We start from the raw sequence: 20,352 nt of genomic DNA, 5'->3' as shown, positions 1-20,352 counted from the left end.
CCTTCTCCAATGCATGAAAGTCAGAAGTGAAAGTGAAGTCGCTCAGTCGTGTCCGACTCTTAGCGACCCCATGGACTGCAGCCTACCAGGCTCCTCCGTCCATGGGATTTTCCAGGCAAGAGTACTGGAGTGGGGTGCCATTGCCTTCTCCGGATCTAAAACCTGAGAAATCAGCTAAGAGGTACCCGGCACTAACTCCCTTCCTCCCTCCCTCCCTTCCTTCTTTCCTCCTTTAGTCCTTCTCTCTCTACCTTTCCTTACCCCTCACTCCTCTTCTCTCTCCCTCTCTCTTTTTCTTGCTTTTTCCTTCCAGGAAAGAAGTCTCATTACAAAGCTTTCTGTAAGTAAAGAAAGAAAATTTGGAAGGAGTCCGTCACTCTTCACATAAAACGAACCTCAAGCACCATGTGGAAAAGTAAATGACAACTTTGGGTTTTAAAAATACTCTTAGTTTTCTGGCAAAAGAGAAAGGCTAATGTGTTACAGATTTGAAAATGAGCTTGGGCACAGTCCCTCAGTCAGGAGCTGCAGGGGAAGCAAGTGGTAAAGGGTTTATCACACTGTGCATTGAGACCAAAGTCTAAAAGCACTCTGTCTCGCTAAAGTGGAAGAACAGTTAAATGACTGTGATAGCAGTGTTCCCAGATGCAGGAACGAAGCTGTGTAGCAACAGAGGTGGGAGTGGGAGTGGGGTGAGGGGCAGGAAGCATCCCCGGGAGCTGCCACGGTAGGCTTATCTTCCTGGGATGTTCCACAGCCTGGCAGACTTTTCTGCTCACTCCTACAGTCACTAATTACCACCCACTTTACTGATCATTCTTTCATGTTTATTTTCCAAATTCATAAAATATTCTTACAGAGAAAATTTAATAAGGATGAAAGAAGCATCTATTATTAAAGCCCCATTTGTCACTGTACTTGAGTTGTCAAGTCCTAGAAGGCTGTAAAGTCTTTAAAGACTATTTTTAAAAAGTGAATTTTGAAACCATGAAATTCAGCATTTGTGTTCTTGAAGGCATTATCCCTATAAAGGTTCAAGTTAATCAACATAAACCCTTACTAAGATTATGCACTTTATAAGAGATGGAAAGTACTTCTTAATGAAAAGTGCGGGAAACCTAGTGGGTACTTTCTCGATTCATTCACTCATTCAACAAACACGTATTGATTACCTACTATGTGCTGAGCTCTTATAGACTGCTGAGATAGATCAAGGATGTAGGTATATCAATATTGGGAGTGGGGGGAGAGATGTAAATTAGTATCTGCTTGCTTGCGTGCATGCTCAGTCACTCAGTCATGTCTGACTCTTTGCAAGCCCACTGAATATAGCCCTGACAACAAAGTTTTGGTGTATTTTTCCCACTTTTATAGATGTGAATAGTTTTATGTAGTTATTAAAATCAGTTATTAAGAAAACAAGGATGTCTTATATCAGGTTAAAGCTATTAAAGGAGTTAATTTTTAGCTACTTTTTAAAGGGAGCTAAATAGTTTAAATAAAATTTTAAATCCTGTTTTTTCTAATGTGAATTTCCATATATGGTATGTTGGTTAGGAGGTTAAAAATTATTCCACAGAGAGGAATTTTCACCAGATATCTAGGACCACAAGTATAATGTTGGCCTATATATCTTCTGAAGAGTACTAAATATAAAAAGCAACATCATACAAAAACTCACTCCTGTTATTTAAAAACCATATTATTACATTTTCAATGCAGTGTTACTTTTAATTACAGTAGGAAATGGGTACCCTTTCCAGTATTCATGCCTGGGAAATCCCATGGAAAGAGGAGCCTGGCAGGCTACATACAGTCCATGGGTTTGCAGAGTCGGACACAACAGAGTGACTGAGCACAATTTTAATATCATATTTTTTCATGGGGCTAATACTGGAAGTGAATTAAAAGTAAAATGCCAGTATTTTTTCTTAAAATTTTTTGATTGAGGTCTTTGAAAGTAAGACTAGAAGCTCCCACTTATTTTTCGCTGGAGACTTTAGCTAGTGATAGCTTCAGGAATTGTTCTGTACAAGTTTTTTCCTGCCTTCAAGTCACTGATAAAAGAGATGCCACCTCATGAATGCTCTAAGCATCAAATTTCTTATGATCGATTCATGAACATATTCATTGGAGAAAACAGTCTCATAGAACACTTTTCTGTTTATAACTGACATCCTGTCTCTTTGGATCTTCACAACAAACTTTCAAGGCAACCGTCATTATGATCCCCCTTTGATTTGGCCTTCCCTGGTAGCTCAGCTGGTAAAGAATCCACCTGCAATGCAGGAGACCCTGGTTTGATTCCTGGGTCGGGAAGATCTGCTAGAGGAGGGATAGTCTATCCACTCCAGTATTCTTGGGCTTCCCTGCTGGCTCAGCTGGTAAAGAATCTAACTGCAATGCAGGAGACCTGGTTTCAATCCCTGGGTTAGGAAGATCCCCCAAAGAAGGAAATATCTACCCGCTCCAGTATTCTATCCTGGAGATTTCCATGCACTGTATAGTCCATAGGGTTGCAAAGAGTTGGACACAACTGAGTGATCACTTTGATTTAGATCCAAGACCCTAGAGCTTGTAGTTAGAATGTGTCAAATTCTTCCATGGACAGGTTTCCTGGGCTTTTAGGATTCTTATCTTTGTTTTACATTCTTTCCCAATTATTTCAAAAATTGGATTATAGGAGTGATATATTTTAATCATTATTTACTAGTGTACAATCTGAGTTGAGAAAACTCAGATCCAGCTCCAACATGAAAAGTATAATCTAATACACTGGGAAATGAAAAGTGAAATGTTTTCTTTCTAGTGCAAGCCCAACTTTAGAAAGAGTTGAGAAAGGAGGTAGGAGGAGAAACAAAGAGAATTAACGGCTCCGGAAATCAGTTCATAAAAGTAAGATAGTTGACACATTCCACTAAAAATGAAACACTGTACAGGTGTTTCCCACACACTTAATCTGGTTTCACCTAGGATGCTGTCAGTGAAACAGAAACCATGAAGTCAGAATCTCAAACCATATTATTCACAAGGGAAAAGGAGAGTCTTGGACATTTTAAAGTTAATGCCAGGCATGTTGGCATCCATACTTCTTGGGTTAAACTAACTGAAATAAGCTAAGATTCGGCAGGAAGGTGGTCTTGGGCTCTCCTTTGGTCTCTCCTCATGAGTCTACCTAAAACAGTTGCTGAATCTTCTTATAATAATACCTTTTTATTCTGCTTTTAACTGTTTGTCTTTCTCCCTACCTCCTAAGTTTTCCCACTAAAATATCCATTAAGTAAGCTAAAAGTTTTTGATCAGATTCTTACTAAACAGAAAGGAGACTAATTCTTCCTTAGTTCATGAGCATGAATCTCAGAACAACACAGAGAATTAACAATTTTTCAGTCAATAACTGAAATAATTTCCATTTTTATTGTGTTTGTTAATACTTTAACACTTGTCAAAAGGACACATTTAAAAGATTTTTCTCATCGTCTGGCAGAGAGAGCCAGCGAGATTCTCTTCAACTTATTAATTGACCACAGTATATAGTATCTTTGTCTTCCAAATTAACTGCTGCTAGAATATTTTAATATGATCTTATAAAAATATGTAAATATTTTGCTGAATATGAAAACCATAAAAGATTACTGAATAAAGACTATTTATTAACCATAAAAGATTAATTCTTGGAAAATTAATCTTCAAGCCATTGATTTTCTATGCCATCTTTTATTTCATGAACCCTACTTTCAATATCCTTTATCAAGGAATGAAGTTCATGTTGGGCTATAGAAATCAAGAGAGCCGGATTGAGACTTAGTATAAGAAGCTAAACAATGGTACTTTTGGCTATTCTCCTCTGTCATTTTCAGAGAAATCAATTTTAGACAAAATACTTGATTCAATCCCTATAAAAGGTAAAATGACTTCAAATTTAAAAAAAAAAAAATTGAGAACACTAGGCTTGAAAAACACAAACTTTCAAAGTATTTGATACTTGAGGCTTAGTTTTATGATTTGATTTCCTGATGTTAAATTAGTCATAATCTATGTGGAAAGTAGTTATATGCCTATTTGTATGTTTTCAAAGAATGCCATGTCTTTAACGAACTTATTCTAAGAAGTTAACAATTACAGCCTGAAGGAGAGTATGTTAGTAAATTACATGATTCACTTTTCTCTTCTTGGAATTTATAGAGTAATATGCAAATTATTTGGGGGGGTGGAAATTCAAGCAACTGACAAATGGACACCAATGATATTGTATAAAATATAAATAATTACCATTCAAATATTTTATAAGCAGGGAAATTGTTGGAAGGCCAAATGGAGAGAAGTCAAAGTTGGTGTGATTTCAGTGCAAGATATGAAACAGGAAGTGATTCCGAAGAAGAAAAGAAAGAAGATGAAAAGGATCAGGAAGAGGAGGAAGACCCATACACTTTTGCTGAGATTGATGACAGTGAATATGACACAATACTGGCCAATAGGAGTATAAAGAAAAAAATTGGAAGTCGTTCATTCATTATGAACAGACCTCCTGCCCCCACACCACGACCCACAAATATCCCTCCAAAAGAGGAAACTACACCTTACATAGAGCAAGGTAATTTGTTTTGTTATTGATGTTACTGTTTGTGTGTGTGTGTGTGTTTTTGGAGGATGTCCTGTCTTTTGGTAGGATCTAAAGCCTCAAAGATTAAAAGTATGTTTTAGAGTCATAGTTAAGTTGTGTTGGCCCATTTTTTAATTTAAACACACAATGGATAAAGAAAATAAGGACAATGTGTGGGGTTCTGGTTTGTAATTGTTCACTAAGAAGGATAGTTTTGACTATGAAACCATAGTATGTGCAAAGAAATACTCTTTGGTGCTTCTTCCATAATTCTATAAGAGCAAGCTCAATTCCCATGAATAACATGCAACACAAGAAAAACATAGGTACCTTAATTTTTGCCCGTCTTCCATTCACAATAACTTAAACAATCTAAACAGTTTTGAATACTAGAATCTTAGATATGCAACGCCAGTTTCTTTGATAATTGTACTTCACCCCCAATGATTAAGATTCACTTCATCCATGATAGAATTTTTGCTTCATTTTAGATTTCAATTCTTTGTCATTCTCAGTTAAATATAAATATAAAAAACATTAAAAAATCCTTAGAGCTTTCTTATATCTATAACCCCAGTAGGATGTGTTGACTTTGCTATTATTTCTAACATTCTTGTGTACTCTGCTTTGGTGCATTCCATGAGTCACTGGTGTCTAAGACATGACTTTTATTCATCAGTGTATCACAGACACACGCACTTAACCCCACTTTTGGGGTTAGATACCACCCTGCTGCTGCTGCTGCTGCTGCTAAGTTGCTTCAATCATGTCCGACTCTGTGCGACCCCAGAGATGGCAACCCACCAGGGCCCACCATCCCTGGGATTCTCCAGGCAAGAACACTGGAGTGGGTTGCCATTTCCTTCTCCAATGCATGAAAGTGAAAAGTGAAAGTGAAGTCGCTCAGTCTTGTCCGACTCTTTGCGACCCCATGGACTGTAGCCTACCAGGCTCCTCCACCCATGGGATTTTCCAGGCAAGAGTACTGGAGTGGGTTGCCATTGCCTTCTCCGAGATACCACCCTAGGGACTGAAATGTGAAGTAAACCATTGTTTCCATCTTTGAGGTGTTCTAAGCAGCAGCTATCCAAATAAATATATAGTACAATTTGACCTTTTATTAGAGATTTTTGAATAAAATATTTGGGATTAATCAAAATGTTTGGGTGACAACTAAAGATGAGAGGCAATCTATTATACATTCAAATAATCTAAACGAAGTACACAAGCAGAACATTTAAATATATACCACAGATTCACTCAAAAAGAACACAGTTATTCATCTGTGATCAGTATGTGCAAAAAAAGCCATTCTATTGTGTAAACAGTATGTATTGAGAGATTTGTATAAGAAAATTGAGCAAGTTTGTCCACTATAGTTTTACACCTACTTAACAGTGATATGCTGATAATGTTCAAGACACTATTAAAAAATAGAAACCAATAACAAATTAATAAAGATTTCACCTAAAATAAAATGTCAGCTGGAACAATTATTAGATTATTAAGGCAAGGGATAAGTTGTAATTAGAATTTTTCACATTGTCTAACATGGTGGCTCTAGGATATTACATACAGGCCTTCATATCAGCAGATTCCACATCTAAGGATTCAACCAACTGCACCTCAAAAATATTCAGTAAGAGAAAATTCCAGAAAGTACCACAAAGCAAAACTTGAGTTTGCCTCCAGGGCAACTGCTTACATAGCATTTAGATTGTATGTTCAGTTAATTATATAGCATTTACATTGTATTAGGTATTATAAGTAATCTAGAGTTGATTTGCAGTAGACAAGAGAATGTACATAGGTTATAGACAAATATTGTACCACTTTATAAAAAAGACTTAAAAAGTGAAAGTGTTGGTCTCTCAGTCATGTCCAACTCTTTGCAACCCCATGGACTGTTGCAACAGGCTCCTCTGTCCCTGGAATTCTCCAAGCAAGGATACTAGAGAGGGTAGACATTCCCTTCTCCAGGGGACCTTCCCAAGCCAGGGATCGAACCCCAGTCTTCTGCATTGTAGGAAGACTCTTTACCATCTGAGCCACTAGGGAAGCCCAAAAGAGACTTGAGCATCTGCAGATTTTGGTATGGAGAAAGGAGGTCATGGAACTAATTCCCTGCAGAACCCGAGGGACAACTGTACTAGCTCTTTGACAAAGTTGTTAAATCCCAATAAATATTTTTTTAAAGAGAGAAGATAGACATATAATTTAATGAAAGAATTTGGTTATATTCTAGAAATTTTTCAACAGGTACATCATCTTCGGCATCTCAATCTTTAGGGAGTTCTCAGGACCACAAAGACCATAGGGTTTCTCTACTTTTTGCTCTTTATCTTCTCACCCTTCTGTCAACTGTCATATTCTTGTTTTCCATGAATTCATTCTTGTGTTCTATTTTTTCTGTATCATTCATTTCTCTTTGTTTACTGGTAGCGGGGGCAATGGAGTTTAATTTCTTTGTCATGGCTTTTGTCTCATTTTGCTTTGATTCTAATTTATAAATTTCTGTGATATTTATTTCTCTTTAGTTCTCATATCATCTGTATTATCTTTCCTCGTTGCTTGTCTGTTTGGTCTGGAACTCTTGATACCCCCATCAGATAGGTGGCTCTTCTTCACTATGCTTTCATGTTGAAGAATGAAGCACCAAAACCTAAATGGAAACTTGCCCTGCTCACTTGGGGACTGCACTGTAGGGCAGTGACGTAACCAGCCTTTTCATTGAATTATCCCAAAGTGTTAGTTTTGATAGATCTATTCTTCCATTTTTCAATGTATCTAGAATAAATTCCAACTAATTGTAACCTAATTTATATACGTAGTTGCCAGCACTCTGAGATCAGAGTCTGGGAAGAAGACTGGGAAGTTTCACCCCTCGGAATGCACTATTTAACTTGTTCTTGCCGTGTTCAGTCCAGTGCCTGAAACTCCTTTTGCCCACTGTGCCTTGTGTGCCATGGTCCTTCTATTCACTTTCTCCAAGAACAAACTGTTCATCATAGATGATTGCCTTATTTCACTGAAGAATGAATTAGAAGCAATGCCTGCTTTAGACTGCCAACCAAGCTCCATGTTCTGTAAGAGCATAGGGATGGTTCTCCTTCTCCTTCATAGGTTTATTAATTACATAAAGTTTTATTAAGAACCACATGATAAATTCTTTCTGTGTATTAATAATTCAAATCCCCTACATAACCATGGTACAATTTGTCTTTTATACAGACACACAGGAACTTTAAAGAATCTTAGAAATCTTGAGTTTCTAAGAAATTTAAAGGCTATTTATCTCACCTACTCATCCCAAGTCCAACTCCTGTCAATATTTACAGGAAATCTTTCATTCAATTACACAATCAAATTTGTTCTCACAGCATTTGTGTTATATGCAGACAGGGATCACTGTTAGGTGATTTATTTTGTTTTTGTTTTGTGCTTAAGTAATGGCATCCCACTCTAGTACTCTTGCCTGGGAAATCCCATGGATGGAGGAGCCTGGTGGGCCACTGTCTATGGGGTCGCACAGAGTCGGACACGACTGACGTGACTTAGCAGCAGCATGATTATTTTCCCTATATTTCAAACCAGTAGCAAAAACTGAACTATAAATGAGGTCATAAAAGTCTCTTTCCATTATTTCTTCCTTTTCTCTTTTACTGGGATATCCTTGCTGGCCTCTTCCTTTTATGCTATTGATTGTTGATCATATTGTTCTCACATTAGGAAAACATTACCTCATCAGCCAGTTCTTTTTTGATGTTCTTTGCATTTCATGGGATAAATGTCTTTCATCATGGCTTCCTTTTTTCTTTCCTAGCTCAGGCAACTCTATTAAATAGAATATCCACCATTTCCCAGAAAGCCATCCATTCAATTTGAAGAATATTAGTTTGCTCTAGTTCTTGCCAGAGCACAGAAGCAATAGCAGAATGTTGGCACATCCGGGGTATGTTAAAGTAGCCAAAAGAGAAGGGTGTGGTGTGGGGGATGGAAGAAGAATGCAGATGCCCAACTTACTGTTTCAAAAACTCAAGAAAGTAATAGCAAAGTGACTAGGCAAATAAACCAGAGAGATACAGGAAAATCATGTTGGCTTTTGTGGGATAATAGAATGTGTGTGTGTGTGTGTGTGTGTGTGTTTAGTTGCCTAGTCATGTCTGACTCTTTGCCCAGGAATTGAACTCACATCCCCTGCATCTCCTGCATTGCAGGCAGATTCTTTACCACCGAGCCACTGGGGAAGCCCCATCCAAGTGATTAGAAGCTTGAAATTTTTACTCTCTAGAGAAGGGAGAAGGACTGAAAGTGGATTAAAGATCAATCATGACTGTGTGGGGAAGCCTCCATAAAGTGCTTATATTATGGGTTTTCAGGAGCTTCCAGGTTGACAAACACATAGAAAGGGAGGCGTGCCCCCAGATGCTATGGGGACAGATTCTTTTGTGCCAGAGACTCCCAGACTTTGCCCTATATATCTCTTTATCTGGCTGTTCATCTTTATCCTTTATCATATTCTTCAATAAACTGGGAAATAAGTGTTTCCTTGAGTTCTGTGAGCTACTCCGGCATTTTAATAGAACCCGAGGGAGGTTGTAAGAACCTCCAATCTGTAATCAAATCAGACAGAAGTTGTAGGAAACCTTGGGACTGGCACCTGCAGTAGAATGGAAGCAGGTTTATGGGACTGAGCTCTTAATCCGTTGATCTGACACAATGTCCAGATAGATACTCTCAGAATTGAATTAGAATGATGGAAATTGTGGTATATTCATACAGTGTTGTAGGACTTGGTGGGGGGAAAAGCCCACACATTTGGTGACCCGAAGTGTCTGAAATGAAGGGTAAGAGTGGTGTGAGATGGAGGAGACACACAGAAAAGAAAAGCCCAGGAGGAAAGTTGGGTTTTCCCAATACTGCTTTGAAGGTAGGATTCAGATTCAGCTGATATTACCTACGCAAAAAACTTCATATACTTGAGATTCAAATTCCTCATTGTAAGTTGGGAACAGAAACAGTATGTACCTTAAGGATTGTTTGGACTTCCCAGCTGTCTCAAGTGGTAAAGAAGCCACCTGCCAATGCAGAGATGTAAGAGACATGGGCTCGATCTGTGGATCAGGAAGATCCCCTGGAGGAGGGCTTGGAAACCTACTCTAGTAATTTTGCCTGGAGAGTCCCATGGACAGAGGAGCCTGACAGACCTGGGTCACAAAGAGTCGGACACAACTTAAGTGACGGAGCACACAAGCAAGTACAAATAAATGACAAAAGGGACAAGAACCACATCAATGTGGGTAGAACAGGAGACTTCACTAGCACTACAGAGGATGATCAGAAGAATATGTCAATTTACTAATTTCTAAATTTCCCATTTTAAACTAAGTATTCTAAGTACTCCTAGTTTGAAGAGGGGAGCCCATACATAATTGGACAAACTTCTAGAATATTCACTTACAGCTAAGCATTCTAATTTCTTTCATGCAGCATGACATATCAGACAGAAAATCTATTTCTACCATCACCACTGTCCCCTGTCCACAGAAATGTAGCTTATTAATACAAAATTGAATCCATGGTTTGTTTTATCAAGAGATATGTTCCTGGGTTTTTAAAATTCTATTCTTATTATACTAAAGCTAATTTTATGTTAACAACCAAAAAAGAATAACTCATTTTTCTTAATGAAAAGTTTTTGAAGTCTGCCTGCTTCTAAATACCATATTCTCTCCATCTTTTGCTCCCTATAACATTGAAAAGGATCAGATTCATCAAGCTTAAAGAATAGAGAGGAATTGACAAGGATTTACAATCCTGAGTGAAAGAATTCTTGATTTAAGGCTAATCAAGGAAACAAAGTGAGAACTTTTCATAGTATAGATAGATTGATAATAAAACTATATCCATAAATCATGCATAGAGATAGCTGCCTATTGTGGAAAATTTTTCAACGTCAATGAAAAATTTCCCATTTTCCCCTCACACAATTAATAAAACCAAGATCATTCTTCAGAGTCTATGTTGCTGATTTGGGGTAGAATATAATTTCCCTTTCAATTCTCAATTGCTACTGAGTTACCCTTGGCATTTTACAGTGCAACAAAGTTGTATATGACCTTTTTGAGAGCTACTCAGCTACTGGGACCCTAAAATGTCAAGTACAACTCAGTTGCTCAGAAATTTTCCACTTGCAATTCACTTGTACTTGAAATTGATCACGTCCAATGCAATTGAAATGCAAGCAGAGAAGAAGAAAAAAAAAAAAAGCTTTGTAGAATCACTTAGGAAAATTAATCTATATCATTGTAAATGTGACAGAATGGAATGGCTTCTATCTCATTGTTGTTATTCAGTCACTAAGTTATGTCCTGCTGTTTGAACCCCATGGACTGCAGCACACCAGGCTTTCCTATCCTTCACCAACTCGGAGCTTGCTCAAACTCCTGTCCATTGAGTCCATGATGCCATCCAACCATCTCATCCCCTGCCACCCTCCTCTCCTCCTGCCCTCAATTTTTCCTGGCATGAGAGTCTTTTCCAGTGAGTTGGTTCTTTGAATCAGGTGGCCAAAGTATCAGGAGCTTTGATACTTTGATACAAATCAGGAGCTTCAGCTTTAGCATTATTATCTATCCTCATTAGTGAAGACATATGGGCACATCTATTAAAGTAAGCCTTAGATCAAGTGCCTTGCATTCTATTCTCTAGCCCAGTGACTTTGTCCAAAGCATTATCTTCAGGACTTAGTATATCACAGGTGTTCTCAAGATAGAAGGACATATGTATCATCTATTTGTAAGATATGGATTAGGGTACTGGTGCAGCTCTGCAAAGGAACAGTTCAAGTTGTGCTTACACTGGGAATTCTGGTCTTTACCCCTTAAAGTACAATACTCTTGTGTGCCTGATGAATCACTTTAGTCATGTCCGACTCTTTGCGCCTCTATGGACTATAGCCTGAAAGGCTCCTCTGTCCATGGGATTCTCCAGGCAAGAATACTGGAGTGGGTTGCCATGCCCTCCCCCAGGGGATCTTCCCAACCCAGGGATCAAATCTGTGTCTCTTTACACTAGAATCTCTGCTAAATTTGTATTTTAATAAGAAGCCTGATTGACCTAGAGTAGTAGTTCTTAACTGGTGGTGATTTGACTTCCAGGAGACATTTGGAGACATTTGGCAATATTTAGAGACATTTTTGATTGTCATGGCTAAGACATAGATGTTACTATCATATATGCCAGGCCACAAAATGTGTCTCAACAAATTTAAGAGGATAGAAATTATATCAAGCATTTTTTCCAACCACAATGGTATGAAAATAGAAGTCAATTACAGGGGAGAAATGGGAAAAATGCAAACATATGGAGACTAAGCAACATGCTACTAAAAAAACAACGGGTTAATGAAGAAATCAAAGAGGAAGTCAGAAAATAAAATGCAATGAAAATAAATACACAACTTTCCAAAATCTATGGGACGCAGCAAATGCAGTTCTAAGAGGGAAGTTTATAGCAATACAAATCCACCATAAGAAACAAGAAAATCTCAAATAACCCTGTTGTTTTGAAATTTTCAATCTACATTTTTGTGGTTTGAATCTTATTGGCAGAACTAGTATTTAATGTTTATTCAGAGTGAGAGTGACCCAGTCTTACAGGTTACTTATTAGTGTAGTGAAGTCGCTCAGGCGTGTCCGACTCTTTGAGACCCCATGGACTGTAGCCCACCAGGCTCCTTGGCCCATGGGATTTTCCAGGCATGAATACTGGAGTGGATTGCCATTTCCTTCTCCAGGGGATCTTCCCGACCCAGGGATCGAATCCAGGTCTCTCGCTTTGTAGGCAGACGCTTTACCATCTGAGCTACCAGGGAAGCCCCAGTTACTTATTAGGACAGCAATATTTCCTGATAGAAAGCAAAAAAAAAGAAGAAGCCAGAGAACTGAAAGGTAAACTCATCACAGCTTCTAGAGGATAGCAGTGACTTCCTAACAACCCAAACCACTTCTCTTTGCTTTTCATTTTTTTCTTTTGGCCTTGCAACTTGTGGGATCTTAGTTCCTCAACCAGGGATAGAATCAATGTCCCTAACCGCTGGACCATGAGAGAAGTCCCCAAACCACTTCCCTTTGGAACAAAAGAAAAATTACTAGGGACATCACTAATGTCTACACTAATATCCTTTTTTATTGACTACAGATGTTCAAAAAGTAAAGTCAAACAGTGAGTCCACATGAAATCCTATGGGAAGAAATTAGCCCCTAGTTCAGTGCTCTGTAAGCAGTAGGTATTCAATAAATGTTGTCTGCCTGGTTCAAAAGGAAGACAGACCTGCCTGCCCAGTAGTGGAGTGAGACTTCGCTAAACACTCATTATAATGGACTCAAGCTCTAATGACACAGAATTCCATAAACCAACTGCTGTCATTCTCTGAATGTCCCAACTTCCTTAATAAGAAACATTTCAAGAACAGAAATATTCTTATTTGCATCAAAAAGGATAAATATGCAAATCAAAGCAGTTTGTATTCTACTTAAATAAAAATTAAGTTCCTTAGAAGTAGAAAAGGTAATTTATAGTGAGATTTCCTGGTTTGGGAGAAGATTTTTGTGGGAACACATCTATCAGACTTAAAAGTTTCCATTACAAACTGGAAAGAAAATTAATGTTTTCTCCTTAAGAAACCAAAGCATTCATTGATATTTCCACTGAATTAGAATTTCTGTACTATTTTCCTTTATGCAGATATGTACTTTCCAACTTCCCATCACCACCAGTCTCCCAAGTATGCTGTAACCACCTCTGTGACTTCACATGTGCTGGCTAACCATTTGTAGATCCTCACCATCCTCCTCTCTCCCCAGAATCCCACAACTCCTGGCTCTATGTCTGCCAGTCAGTAAACTGCTTTCAGATGAAAGGCCTTCATATCACGTGGCTGATGTGACTATTTCTGTTTGTGACCATGCCACCCCTCACAACCTATTCAAATGTGGTGACCTGCGTTCGATAAATTTGTTGAAATTGGCAACCCACGACTATTGCTAACAGAATGAAATGGTGCTTTTAAGCTGACTGGAGTGCTCAGTCTATCTTGATCCATTTGCAAAGAGGCTGCATCTCTTCCCTGAGCTTCGATTTGATTAGTGAGCATGACTACTTACAGGGTTAGAACGTTCTGTTCCCTGCCTTTGCTGGCTAGACAGGAGCTGTTTACATTGCTTGACTTTACCTCACTCTGCCTTTTTGTCATTAGCATGCTCAGGGTACAGATTGGGGAACAAGGCAGGCAGAGTAGGGCTGTGGAGGTTGCATTATGGCCCCTGCCCTTCCTGCCTGTTTCTCATCTCTGTCCTCTCGTCAGTAGGCACTAATGACACGTTTGACTCTTGCTTAAAATAAGACACCAAAAATGGAGGACAGAATGAAAGCTGACCGTGTCTTGTTTACCTTTGCATCCTTAGGACCTAGCACAGCACTTAGCTACATGGTTACCAATCTAATGAAGTTGGCTGAGCGATTAATAAATGCTACTATACTATGGACCTGAAGCAAAATACCGATCTGTATATTTCATTTTATATCAAATCCCTGGTTTCAGGAACTATCAACAGTGATAGGTATACAGCTCCAAACAACATTTCATGTCACACTTCTAATGGGCATGAAACATCAAGGGCTTTGTGGTTTATAATTCATTTCTTTATGAATGCACTTGGCTATTGCACAGACTTTCCATTACCTTAGCCACTTATAAAATAATTCCAAATAAGCTTTATCAGATTTTCAAAGAAGGGCAGCCCTGGAAGAATCTGTTTGCTTGAAATAGGCCACTAATGAGGTTGACATGAAGAATGTTCCTGCAAAAGCAACCTGCAAAGACAAATAGTGCAAGTGAATTCGTTATATTTCACTTTCTCCTCCTCCTCTGCTCTTCTGATAGTTCTGCTTTGCTTAACATTTTGAATATTTAATACTATGCAAATTTTTCCCATTCAGTATCATTTCTATTCTAGAGAAAATTTTATAGAAGTCATTCTACCAACATTTAAAATAAATGGGTTGGTATTTGGGGCATTTGCATTGTTTGAGATTATTTTGAGCCTCAAAAATTGTTTTTCTTCCTTTATGGACTTTTTTAATGTTTAAAGGTAGTGAAAGGTACTAATAATGCATTCATTATTCTTTCTTCTTAAATTCCAATTTTAGGTAGGAAGAGAAAAACAAGGTTTCACTCGGTCAGAGAATCATCAAAATTGACGTTATGTCATAATTGCCTTGACAGCATCATTTGCACGTTGATGCAATAAAATACTGTCAAGAATAATATTCTCCAAGATCTTAAACACATGGGAACAGGACCACCCCCATATATTACAAAAACTAACATTAGTCTGTGACTTAACTTTCTATTGTTTCTGTTCGTCTAAACCTCCACTAAAAAGAATTGCTTCCTCAAAACCATGCATTTTATTTAAATTCATGTGCACTTAAGAATTTATCCAGGAGCTGTTTGGCCTGGGCGGGCTTGGGAAAAAAGAATTGGTAGCATTTTAGCATGTCAGAACTAAGTAAGACCCTAGAGATCATCTCATCTTAGCCTTAACTTCATTGGCAAAGGAAATAAAGGCCTGAGGGAAAAAGTCATTTTCCCATGTCATGCATGTTGTTAATATTAAGATAAAACTACACTCCTTCCACTGTCCCAAGTTGATTACCATTCTGGTATTTAGATTTTTTTCAGTTACTATATGTTTAGAACAGACTCTCATCTTACCACAAATCCTATTGTACAAAAATAATACTTTCAAATCTAAACCTGAGTGATCCATACTCAATGTTTGGTTCTCCCTATAACATGGGTTTTCTAGTTGTCTCCTATAAACGTTATGCATTTTATGATTAAAATGCATAAAGCTTTCTAGGACCAAGATTTTGCTGGCAGACGCAATTTAAATGTTTCAGCTAATGTTTACTGTAAAAAGAAACATTAACAAATTCGGAATTTATATCTTTTCTTAAGGCTAATAGATGGGCTTCCCTGGTGGCTCAGATGGTAAAGCATCTGCCTGCAGTGCGGGAGACCCGGGTTCGATCCCTGGGTTGGGAAGATCTCCTGGAGAAGGAAACGGCAACCCACTCCAGTACTCTTGCCTGGAAAATTCCATGGACTGAGGAGCCTGGTAGGCTACAGTCCATGGGGTCGCAAAGAGTCGGACACGACTGAGCCACTTCACTTTCTTTCAAGGCTAATAGAGCATGTGTCCTTGGTATGCATGTTTGTACTGGGCATCCTTTGGGTGGGTTGGCTCTTTCTTCAGGAAACAAGTTAATATAAGTATCTTCCCAAGATAAACTCATATTCAAAAACACCTCCTAACTTTCATAGCAATGAGAAATGGTGTGTTTGGAAATATGTTAATTGCTAATTGAGCTTTGTAAGGAAATGAGGTTTGTCTCTAGGTGGAAGGAGGGAAACAGTTGTAGTGGATGGAGCCAGAAATGAGTTAGGAGGGAATTTTAAGGCAGATTAGACAGATAGAGGGGCTTCGCAGCGGCTCAGTGGTAAAGAATCCGCCTGCCAACATAGATGTGGATTCATTCAATCCCTGAATTGGGAAGATCTCCTGGAGAAGGGAACGGCTACACGTTCCAGTAGTCTTGCCTGGAAAATCCCATGGACAGAGGAGCCTAGCAGGCTACAGTCCATGGGGTCACAGACAGTCAAACACAACTTAGCAACTAATCAACAACAATACTATGGAGCATGATTTAGTGCCTATCCTTCTCTTAAAGAGTTCTGTGATCAGCACTTTCATCATCATCCTACTCAGAGCATCCTATCCCCCACCCCAATCCTACATCCCATTTCACGATGTTATGGCTAAAATAGCTGCTTAAATATCAACATTAAATACACTGCTGTAACTTCTCAATCTAGAAACTGAGACTGTTTACCTGTTTAACATTTCCTATATTTCACAAAGTCTGGATATTTATTGTCAGCAAAATGTATTTCAACAAAATATAAGGTGATTTTTAACAAATTAATGCCAAAAGCTGGAAAAAGTAATTCTATTTACCAGTACTCTATCATAGCTTCACAATTTATCAGAGTTCTTAAAGCTTATCAGTAAATGTGCATTTTATTGGACAAATTTGTTTTCTGACTTTATCTTTGGATTCAGATGTTTATTCATTTTAATGATTCCATATTACACCGTTTTTTTGTCTGAGACAGTCTCAGTTTCTGTCTTAACTATATTGGTGAAAAAACCCAGAGTGTCTGCATGTTATTAAAATTTCAAAAGTGTTTTATGTTTTCAAGACTTTTAGAACTGGCCAATGAAAAAAATCAAGTACGGCTCATAAAAATACTTTTATTATCCTAAAATATATTCATATACCATATATCCACCAGTATATTTTATTTGAGAAAAAAAATGTAAGCCACAATCCCCAGAACTTGCCAGTATGTTATATTTAGCATGTTTTCCAAATACTGACTTGAAGCAGAAAATTGATTTTCAACCAAAAATGTTATTTCATGTGTGTAATTTCTCTTAAACACATCATACACTTAAAGTATATTTGCTTCTCCTATTTGAAGGAAGACAGTAGAGCAGGGTCGGAGAAGGCAATAGCACCCCACTCCAGTACTCTTGCCTGGAAAATACCATGGACGGAGGAGCCTGGTGGGCTGCAGTCCATGGGGTTGCTAGGAGTCGGACACAACTGAGTGACTTCACTTTCACTTTTCACTTTCATGCATTAGAGAAGGAAATGGTAACCCACTCCAGTGTTCTTGCCTGGAGAATCCCAGGGACAGGGGAGCCTGGTGGGCTGTCGTCTATGGGGTCGCACAGAGTTGGACACGACTGAAGCGACTTAGCAGCAGCAGCAGTAGAGCAGGGTACCCTTTCTATTGACAACAGCTTGCAAAGTATAAATGCATAATAAATAACAGTTGATTTGATATGGTTTAGGGAATGTTCTTGGGGCTTCCCAGGTGGCACTAGTGGTAAAGAACCCACCTGCCAATGTATGAGACATAGGAAATGTGGGTTCAGTCCCCGGGTCAGGAAGATCCCCTGGAGGACTCAGGCATTCTTGCCTGGAGAATCCTCATGGACAGAGCAGCCTGGTGGGCTACGGTCCATAGGGTCGCAAAGAATCAGACACGACTGAAGTGACTTAGCATGCACACACAAAGGGAACTTCCTTAAATTTCATAAAGTGCTATCTGAATTCATCACAGATATGACCTTGGTATTAGATCAGTTTAAAGAATAAAATCAAAGAAGCCAAAATACTGCTGGGATGCATCTCCCAGGCAGAGTGGTCAAGCACCATCCATCCAGTTGGAACACTCCCACTCCTGTGTGCCTCCGTCGGGTTACCCCAGGGACTCCCATGCAGCTGTTCAGGGGAGCAGAGACAAGCATGTGGGAAATGCCCTAAGGTTCTTTCTTTTTTTGGCCACACCATGTGGCATGTGGGATCTTAGTTCCCAGACTAGGGACTGAAGTGGTTAAGTGAAGTCTTAACCACTGGACCGCAGGAAAGTCCAACCCTGCCGCTGCTGCTGCTAAGTCGCTTCAGTCGTGTCCGACTCTGTGCGACCCCATAGACGGCACCCCACCAGGCTCCCCCGTCCCTGGGATTCTCCAGGCAATAACGCTGGAGTGGGTTGCCATTTCCTTCTCCAATGCATGAAAGTGAAAAGTGAAAGTGAAGTTGCTCAGTCGTGTCCGACTCTTAGCGACCCCATGGACTGCAGCCCACCAGGCTCCTCTGTCCGTGGGACTTTCCAGGCAAGAGTACTGGAGTGGGGTGCCATTGCCTTCTCCGAGTCCAACCCTAAGGTTCTTTTTAATCCTCTCTCTAGGGCTCCTTCTTTGCTGTTTTTCTTTTGACAAAACATACTTCTTTTACAGTTTCTTTCAGAGTGTTTCATTACATTTAGTTCTTGATATGCTGTTTTGCTGACTTTGTCTCACTGTGGTTTGTTTCCTTGTGTGATTTCTAATTCTTTTTCTTTATTGGAGAATAATTGACCTGCAGTGTTCTGTAAGTTACAGATGTACAATATAGTGATTCACAGTTTTTAAAGATTAGACCCCATTGATAGGTAATAAAATATCAGTTATATTCCCTGAACAGTATGTCCTCAGTTATGGATTATGGAAGATGAGAGGCAGCAGTGCTGTGAAGAACCACGCAATAGACTGAAGTGCAAACCTTGAGAGTCCAACTCACATCTCCACCAGCAACAGTTCTGGGATCGTTTCGATATTATGTAGCCCTTTTAAATGTTAGTTATTTCCATCTTCCTCATCTGTAAACATATGACATTGGATCAGTCCTCCAAGGCCTCTTGCAGTTCCCAAACTCTGTAGTTTAGCCTACGCATTAAAAATAAATGGAACTCTGGGATGTTCAGTTTCTAGAATCAAGCTCTAAAGGCTATAGACTTTTCCATTAACAAATGCCAGAAGGTATACAGAACTTTGTGGGTACTCAATAAATATTAAACAATCAATCTTATCTTTCATCTGCAAAATGGGGTGAGTAATGCTGACTTGTCTCACAGAATTCTGTGTGAGAAATAATAAATGAGAACAAAGCACTTTTCAGATAATGAAGTAATTCGAATAAGCTGCTTTAATAGGTCTGAGGTCTAGCTAGATGATGCAAGAATAAAGTGTCTTTTTTATTATTACATCTGTGAAATACAGCAGTCTTTTCATCTGTTTAAGAAGAAACAGTCTATTATCCTTGCTTATCACCAAAAAGTCAGCATGAGTAATTTCTATACAAATGGAATTTTTCATGTGATTTTACCATTAATCACTTTTAACAAAATGCAGCTTTTATCTTTACCTGATATCAAAATGGAATCATATCTTGATTTAAACAGTTTAATGAGGCGTTCCATCAGTATTATACTACTCTGAGCAAAGAAGAGGCTTTTTGAAATGACTGATAAGCTGCACAAATGAGAAGATTGTAAATCTAATAATCCTCCTACTAAAAAAATAATACAATTCAGGAATTGTTACTAAGGAAAATGAAGTATTGCATTCTAGTTTCCTAGAGTCTTCTACAGGATGTTCTTTTTAATGTTTCTGTTCAATAAATATGTGTTCTATTTTTTACAGTGTTTCAACAAAAAGCTGCCAGAAGACAATCTGATGGTGACAAGTTGCACGGTCCTAAGAAACAAGGTATTGATATGAACTTCAGCTTTTTAAATAATCTTTAAGAGTTAAAGAAGTTTTATGAATACTGACTAAAGTCTCCTGAGATAGAAGTAAATAGCTGTGTACTTGATTAATTTTACTCTTAAGTCACTGTCTTACCCAAAGTAACTTTTCCATAAAAAGATGATTGCAAGAAAATTCTTTTAGTTAATAAAAGCAAATTATTTTAATTAACAAAAGGAAAGAAATTAACAAAGGCCTTATGAGGATATTTGTGGTGATGTTGATGATGTTGTTTGTTATCACAGCTCTAGGAGGGTCAAGTAAGACAAATTCTCACAGACCTTGAGAGAGAAGTCTCTAGAACTTAACTTGGTAGGAGGGGCAGATGACTGATTCCCCAGAGGAGACCAGCATGGGTTTTCTGTGCTCTGCGTTGAACTCCAGGCAAAGACTGTACCCTTTTCTCACAGTTCTCTTGCCTTAGGCACTGAATCCCACGTTTTTTGTTCTTTATGTTCTTCTTTTTTGTTGTTTTGTTTT

At 38.5% G+C, this 20,352-nt stretch overlaps 1 protein-coding gene across 2 annotated transcripts in view; it reads left to right on the top strand.

Annotated features, from left to right (window-relative positions):
* Window positions 1–20,352, top strand: part of BANK1 (B-cell scaffold protein with ankyrin repeats 1) — a 319,221-nt gene that overhangs the window by 270,933 nt on the left and 27,936 nt on the right. Inside the window, exons 9-10 of one of the 2 annotated variants that reach the window (XM_010848288.1) lie at window positions 4,295–4,594; window positions 19,768–19,833. In XM_010848288.1, the coding sequence (XP_010846590.1) occupies window positions 4,295–4,594; window positions 19,768–19,833 (366 nt within the window). Of the gene's footprint in view, window positions 1–4,291; window positions 4,595–19,767; window positions 19,834–20,352 lie in introns of both variants that reach the window. The other variant, XM_010848289.1, reaches the window with a different exon arrangement.

Source organism: Bison bison, unplaced genomic scaffold (genome assembly GCF_000754665.1).
Source record: "Bison bison bison isolate TAMUID 2011002044 unplaced genomic scaffold, Bison_UMD1.0 scf7180017864263, whole genome shotgun sequence".
NCBI lineage: Eukaryota > Metazoa > Chordata > Mammalia > Artiodactyla > Bovidae > Bison > Bison bison.
This window is presented reverse-complemented; position numbering and strand designations above follow the sequence as displayed.